General features: G+C 39.7%; 1 protein-coding gene across 1 annotated transcript in view; it reads right to left on the reverse strand.

The window, feature by feature from the left end:
* Positions 1–7,793, reverse strand: part of LOC126194810 (out at first protein) — an 85,116-nt gene extending 77,323 nt beyond the window's left edge. Inside the window, exons 1-3 of the mRNA XM_049933124.1 lie at positions 7,590–7,793; positions 6,422–6,535; positions 6,152–6,286 (exon numbers count right to left, since the gene is read on the reverse strand). Coding sequence (XP_049789081.1) covers positions 6,152–6,286; positions 6,422–6,535; positions 7,590–7,715 — 375 coding nt within the window. The 5' untranslated portion in view covers positions 7,716–7,793. The remainder of the gene's footprint in view (positions 1–6,151; positions 6,287–6,421; positions 6,536–7,589) is intronic.
* Positions 7,794–8,427: the final 634 nt, after the last annotated feature.

An 8,427-nucleotide genomic window follows, 5' to 3' on the forward strand; every position in this document is an offset into this window, starting at 1 on the left:
TAGTACAGGAGCACCAGATTGTTTTAAATGCGTTTCGTGTAAACACAAGCACAGGGGGCGTTGCCGTGCTAGGAGGTTCAGTTCCTCCGCATGTACCCGGAATCCATTCATGTTCCACTGTATAATGGGAGCCATCTATCAGGGTGGGAGTACCTTCATTCTCACTTTCTGTCGGGGAGGAGAGCCCACAACAGGTGGAGGCTCAGTTTTGGGGCGAGATGATTGCCCCAGTCTGACATCAACCTCCATCGCCTCAGAAGAGGAGTCGAGAGAGACATCAGAGAGAATGACATCCACCTCAGGAGACTGTATAACTGCAGTCTCCTTTAGTGGGCGAGTCTTCACCTTTGTCTTTGGCTTCGATGTTCTGGCCTGAGGTGGCATTGGAGCCAAAACCTCAGAAGCAGTAGGGGGTGTAGCAGCGCTGGGCAGTGCACAAGACTGGACCCGGGAAGGGGCAGGAAGTTCCATGATGTCAGCTACCACGGCCTGGTCAGAAGGCCGGGGGGGAGCAGCAGGCTTCACAGGAACGGCAGCAGCACACGTACATTGACAAGCACAGGTGCTAGTGCTGACAGTAGCAACCTCCGTTTGTGTAGCGGCATCGGTTTTCAAGACTGGTTGTTTGAGAACAGAAGAAAAGGAAGCAGCGAACGTGGGCGGCTGCATGGACTTGTAGATTTTCTTCGCCTCACCATACGGGATGCGTTTTGTAGTTTTTAGTTCCTGGATCTTCCGTTCCTCAAGGAAAACTCTGCATTCCCTACTCCACACAGGGTGATCCCCAGAGCAGTTGACACACTTGGGAGGAGAGGAGCAACCAACTCCCTCATGGGCGGCTTTACCACAATTCCCGCAAGTGGCTTCCCCTCTACAGCCGAGAGTAGTGTGTCCAAAGTGTTGGCATTTACAACACCGCATGGGGTTGGGGTAATAAGGCCGTACACTGAGACGTAGGAAACCTGCCTTCACATGCTCTGACAATTTGGTGCTGTTAAATGTAAGGATAAATGAGTCAGTCTTTATGAGAGCACCATCCACCCGTTTCATAATGTGTTGCACGTTGAAAATTCCTTCCCGGGACCATTCAGCCTTCAGTTCGTCTTGGGGAATGTCAACGAGATCTCTACAAGTCACAACACCCTTGCTGTAGTTCAAGGTGTTGTGAAATTCAGTCTCTATCACAAACTCCCCAAGAAATTGTGCCTTCTGAAGGTTCTGGACTTGCTGGAAGCTAGATGTTTCAACCAACAAGGTGCCATTTCGCAAGCGCTTTACAGATTTTAATGTGCCAGCAATACCTTCTAAGCCCTTCTGTATAAAAAATGGCGAAACTTTTTCAAAACTCCCATCTTTTCTTTTAATTATGAAAAACACATTCTGCGAAGCAGCATGCGTTCTGTTACTACTACCTGAATCAGGAGGACTGGCTACACAAGCCCTCTTGTTGGATTGGGTGTTAGAACCTACCAGAGGTCCACGCGTTCCGCTGGCAGGAGAAGAATAAAAGTTCGAGGGTTCCATCTCGGTCCCACGAGCAGCTACGGAACTAGAAGTCCACCTAGACAGAGCCCCGCGTGCCTAGGTAAGCCTTATACAACTGGGGTGCGGCAGGTGCCCCAGAGGTTGCCCGCTTGCGACTGTTCCACCCCAACAGCCATGCATCTTATAGGCGCGCAGCACACCGAAAGATTGAGGGTTTTTTATAGAGGTTTACCTTCCTCGCAATCCAGGCGGTCAAGCCAAGATTACCATTCCCCGCATCACACAACATTCCACCGCCGCGCCATGCGGTGGTCGCTGAAGCATGTCCGGGGGTTACAGTGACCGGAGACTGGCGGCGCTGACCAGTCCCCAGCTCACGACCCCGGGGTCACCAAGCCCGTACTCAGCAAATGAATGCTGAGCCCCTGGGGTGGGGAAACTCCAGGAGAGCTGTCCCAGTTTATCCCCTGTACGATTAAAAAGATGAGTGAAACAAGTTATTAGTGTCAGTGGCTGTGAGAAACAGCTGACATCATTGTAACAGAACAAAGCTCCAGGGGCGGGAAATATCCCTATCAGATTCTATACTGAATTTGAAGTGGAGTTAGCCCCTCATTTAACTAAAGTCCGTCTTAGATTCCTGGAGCCTAAACTGTCCCAAGTAGTTGGAAGAAAACATAGGCCACAACCCTGTACAGAAAGTGTAGAAGTGATCCACAAAACTACTGTCCAGTACCTGAAACAAATTCTTTGTAGGATCTTGGAATATACTCTCAGTTCAAACGTAACGAGGTATCTTGAACAGAATGACCTCCTCGATGCTGATCAGCACAGATTCAAAAAACATGGATCATGTGAAACCCAACTTGCATCTTTTCTCATATGACATACTGAAAGCTTTGGATCCAGGCAGTCAGGTAGATGAAGTATTTCTTGACTTCCAAAAAGCATTTAACTCAGCACCATATCTATGCCTATAATCAAAAGTATGATCACACAGGATATCAACTGAAATTCGTGATTGGATTAAATGTCTTTTGGAGGAAGGACACAAAGTTATTTTGGATGAAGAGTGACAGATGTAGAAGTAGCTTCAGTTGTGTCGCAGTGAAGTGCGTTGGGACTCTTACTGTTCGTTTAGTATATTAGTGACCTCGAAGGTGCTATTAATAGTAACCAGCATTTTGCAGATGATGCTGTTATCTAAAATGTATGACTATCTGAGAGAAGCTATGTAAATATCCAGTCACATCTTATAGGATTTCAAAGTGGTGCAGAGATTGGCAAACTGCTCTAAAAGTTCAGAAATGTAAAAATTTGCAGTTCACAAAACAAACAAAAAATGTAGTATCCTATGACTATAATATCAATGAGTCACTGTTGGAATTGGCCAACTCATACAAATACCTGAGATACACCACCGTAGGGATATGAAATGGAATGATCACATAGGTTCAGTCGTGGGTAAAGAAGGTGGTAGACTTCAGTTTATTGGTAGAATACTGGGGAAGTGCTATCAGTTTATAAAAGAGATTGCTTAAAAATTGCTCATGTGAGCAAATAGGACTAACAGGGGATATTGAATGTATACAGAGAAGGGCAGCATGAATGGTCACAGGTTCGTTTGACCAATGGGAGAGAATCACAGAAATGATGAAAGAACTGAAGTGGCAGACTCAAAGTTAGATGTACGCTATTGAAAGAAAGCCTACTTACAAAATTTCAAGACCCATTTTTAAATGACGACTCCAGGAATCTTCTACAACCCCCTTATTTACTGCTCCCTAGGAATCATGAGACAACATTAGATTAATTACATCAAGGATGAACACATTTAAACAATCATTCTTATCATGCAGCATACATGGATGGAACAGGGAAAAAACTTAAATAACTGATACAATAGAATGCATCGTTCGCCATACTCTTCACACTGGTTTGTCCAGCACACATGTAGAAGTAAATAAAATGTTGCAGAATATAGATGTAGATGTAAATAAAATAAGACTAATCTGTAATGCAGCCAAAGGTCTATCCTAAGTTGGAAGGTGATAGTTTGGTGAAAATTGGTGAAGCCAACATGGCAAGAAGCTAATTTTCAGAATGAAAATTGTGGTGACAGACCGATGTTTAGCACTGGCCGAGGGCCAGGTTAGTTTGAAAGATGTTAGTTCAAGTACTGGTTTATCATGGGCCACAAAATTATCTGTATTTTTATGATGAATATGTTGCTAATTTTTTTAAATACATGATACATTCATTGTTTGTATTTACATTGGGTTTTGGTACAATGAACTTCAATTTATTCCTATGAAAAACTGTCTGCTGCTCCTTCAGATGGTACTTACAATCAGTTGTTAACACAACCCGTTACATTCCCAAGGCACCTCATGGCAAGTGCTGGTATCACTTCTTTGTAAAATATGTAGATAATGACCCGACCCTCTTCAAGGCTCTTACTCTAAGAATGATACATTGGCGAGACACAAGGAAGCTTTTTCCATTTTGAAGCTTAAACCAAATGCATTCTGTTAATTACAAGCTCACATGTTACATACATTCAGCTTTGGAGGATAATCAACTATGGAAAGCTCTTAAGAAAGGAGGTGTGTGTGTGTGTGTGTGTGTGTGTGTGTGTGTGTGTGTGTGTGTGTGTTTTTCACTGAGTGAACACTCGTGGTAAAACGGGATGATCAGACATCATTAGCATACAGGAAGTTAAAACTGGAAGTGACAATATGTCACGTTCACCAAACCATAAGATTTAAGGGACAAACTTAATGGCACAGTGGAGAATAGCTCTTTTGAATAAATGAAAGGCAGCATTACGGCCACAACAACATAAATTTCAATAACTTCAACAAATTTGCTGCTATGTTTAATGGATGTTTGTAACTACACATTTGTGGGAGCAACTTCTTTCCAGGGAAGAGAACAACATCTACCACATAAGTACACTCAGACTGCAACTTCAAAGCCTGTCTTCAAATTAGCAGTGCTCAGAAAATGGTATCAGACGTTGTTAGTTTAGTGTAAAGCTGATACTTTAATGTAAGGCAAAATTATTAGAATTAATTGATATCCAGTATTTTGAAGTTTCATGTGTGAATCAAATAGTCGTGAAATATAAGTTGATTTTAATTTAATCTTCGTCCAAAAATGACGTTCATGATAAGACTGCGTCATCTTAAGAAAGAAACATCATGTTTCTTACTTAGCTGCCCCATGTTGTTCGTATGCTCCATGACATTTGCAGCAAAATACGATCAAGCATATATTCCCGATGAGAAAAATGTCAAAGTCAGTAAATAGACACACACTACAAACAATGTACCATGCACTAATCCATTCGCACCTCTCATGTGACATCCTGCGCTGGGGAAATGCTGCAAATGTGCATACACAAAGGGTACTAAGATTATAAAAGAGAGCCATATGATGCAATTATCTACTTATAAACAACCTGCACTGTGTTGCTAAATGGAGAATATCACAAACCTAATACAAGAAGAAAAAATGACCGTCATATAGAAAGAAGTAGGCTACAATTAATAGACGTAGAACCTGTAAATGCTGGACGCATACTGTACAACAGTTTACCACAATGTATGAATATGATAGAAAATAATGTCTCTTTTTAATAAGAAAATGATAAAGACATCTGAGCAACATTTGTCCTTACAATGCTATGGAACATCTTGAAATAAAAAAATTAAATAGTGTGTCAAAATACACTGCAAAGGAAAACTGCAACAACTGTAAAATGGTGCATAGAATCACTTCAGGTATGTTAGATGTACAAAATAATATTTCATGTCAAAACGCCAATGCTGATGTCCTCTGCTTTTACTGCTTTTCTTGGCAGTGCTGAATGAACTCCAAGGACTTACAGAAAAATGAACTATATTATCATTGGTGCCTTTTATAATATACTTTTAATGGCTTTTTGTAAAAATTCTATAAAATGTGTGTGTATTTACTGTATTTTTGTAACTAACAAATACACGTAACAGTCAGACTACAAATGCAATTATATATATATATATATATATATATATATATATATATATATATATATCACTATTTTTGCTACATATATGTAAGCTTTATGTAAACATCACCTGTTGAATATCATTATAAGAAATGATCCACAGACAAAGACTCAATTAAAAGAAATTTAAGTTTCATTTGATTGTCATTTCTCATCAGTGCTTCAGTCAATGGGGAAAAAAAAGCCATGAAAGGCATTAATCAGCCACTGTACAGTGATACCTCTGTAGAATTAACATTAGAAACCATAGAATAGCCTCGTTGGCAACTGTTTCTTGCACCCAGCTGCCTTGTTTCAATCCCCCCCCCCCCCCTCACGTTTCCCCACCATTACTCTATGAAAGCCTGCCAGTTGCTCACTGATGAGACGTGAGAGTAAGTCAGCTCACACTAGCGGATTGATGAACGAGCCTGCTCTAAACGAAAGTGGTGGCCTCTTCTCTCAGTCCATAGAACAGTCTCAGAAGCTATTATAATTTAGCATGAAATCATAAAAAAAAGTCATGAATAAAATAATCAGTGAGTCTGTATTTAAGAAATGCCCATAAAATGTTAGAAATACCAGTGATAAATTTCTACAATAACAATAAAACAGCATAAAATAACTTCAACAAACCTGGCGAAGCTTAGCCATTGCATCTGCTGATATAAAGTCTCCCTTGTGAAAATGTCTGACAAAGCACATAACCTGATACTGACTTTGGCCACGTTCTTCTTCACCCAATACAAGTGCCTTCAGTACTTGTACATCCTGTTGAACAAGCATGTACTCTCAATTTTGTTTTTATTATTGGACACTATTACATGAAAATTTTGAGAAGCATGAAATTTATGACAACTAATAATTATTTTCATTTAGTTTTCACATGAAGAGCACCAGACTCACATTCCTGAAGTCAACAAGCTGTGTCACGAGTGTTCCATCGGAGCGTTGGAATTCTAATATTACTATGTCTTCTGATACATTTGCTGAAATTGTTTCCTGCAAAACGTCGCCACCCTAAAAAAGAAATAATTAGCAATATTAAAGGCTTTTTACAACTGAAAGATAAATGAGAAACTTAAATGGACATTATGTGCTAGGCTGCTGCCAATCCGAATCTTCACAAAATGTGCTTCTGACTTGCTAACACTGTTTTAAGCACGATACAAATGTTTACACGAAATCTTAACTGTAGAGACAGATTGATCTGTGGCGTAGCCTGAGATCTGTTCAGGTCAAAAGGTGACAGTTTGTGAGATAGAGAGTATCAAACACCTCCGTTAATCCATCAGATACCCATGCTTTGCATTGTGTGTCTGACAGCTACAATAATACACATGTACTTGTTAAAATCCAGTAATCCAAAATAAAGCTAAAGGCCCAATAGTAAATAATTACAAATAAGTGAAAACATTTTTTAAAAACTCTTATACAAGGATTGTATGATTTTTGGGCAATTTTCTGTAACAAACAGAAGGCAAGAATACGAATGCAGTTTAGTTGACACAGTAAACTTAGATTATTAGTATTCGTAAATAAAAATTCATACGTTTCAGAGGATTTTCTGGCATTTACAAATCCCAGGAATCTTTCTGTGCACACTGTAACGATGGGACATACCTAAGTGTGTCATCCACGTGCACTTTTAATTAACAGATTAGACTGCATTTACTCTTACATGTACGAGGCAGTCTACCCAATAAAACTCTGGGAAGCCAGCCTGTAACTATTGTATACAAAAATATTTTACTTAAATTTCCACCATCAAATTCTTGTAGGGCGAAAAGTTTACGAGATATTTCATCTCTGCCAAAAAAAAAATTAGTTATTTAGAATGCGTTTTCAATTCGGCTGTTCTCAATCTACACACACAGAGCAGACAACAATCTTGACATTAACTTAGGCGTTATGTCGAGGAGAAAAAACTGACCGGTAACGATACCAAACAAAACTTAACATAAATCTAACAAGTTGTTTCATCACATAAACCTACCTCGTTACATCTGACATTTTTTCCATAGCGGCATATTTTAACTTTACTATTTTGGTGCATATTTTTAGACACACTCACCTGATTTTTTACATTAATAAGCAACTGGGTATCCCCAACGACAATTATATTGAAAAGATACAGCACACCTAGACCATAGGCACAACTAGCACCAAACTTAGTTATCATTCTTTCTACCAAGCTCATAACATTAACAACACTTCGTTGGTCACATTCTTGACATCTCCCACAAACACTTTCGGATGTGCTGTAACAATACAGATACTACACATGAAGCTGTGTGATGCATAAATTCTCTGATAGCAAGTACAAGTACATTAATATCTTTGATCCATGACTAGTTGGTCACATGTAAATAAACAAATGTTTGGGTGTGTTTGCCTAAAGTAGTGTCAATGCAAGCCTTATATTTTTGAAGAGGAAGTCTATCACCGTAGACGTTCTTGTTGACTATCGTGAAATGTTCCCAACAAAGCAACGGGGGGAAGATGTACGAATGCCTGTTTGCTATTCCCCAATGCTCTATGCTTTTCCTTTCATATAATGTATTGTGGCATTGTTATGTACGTGACTTATTGTTTTACCAGTAGCTAATAACGCTATATTGCTATTTTCAACGTTCTGCTTTCTACTATTTTCTACGAAATAGTATCGGTACGTGTGACATTCAACTCCCTCTTCTACTTTTTTTTAAGAGGTACTACCAATGTGACGTCATGTTTAAAGTCATTACATAAATATTGATGTAATGGTTCAAATGGCTCGGAGCACTATGGGACTTAACATCTGAGGTCATCAGTCAATATTGATGTAATACAGTTTACGACCTGTAATATAGTGCATCATTATAAGTCAATGCACAAATGGGTAAGAGTTGTATAGACTTCGCCCCCTCGCA

Source organism: Schistocerca nitens, chromosome 7 (assembly GCF_023898315.1).
Source record: "Schistocerca nitens isolate TAMUIC-IGC-003100 chromosome 7, iqSchNite1.1, whole genome shotgun sequence".
NCBI classification, from domain to species: domain Eukaryota; kingdom Metazoa; phylum Arthropoda; class Insecta; order Orthoptera; family Acrididae; genus Schistocerca; species Schistocerca nitens.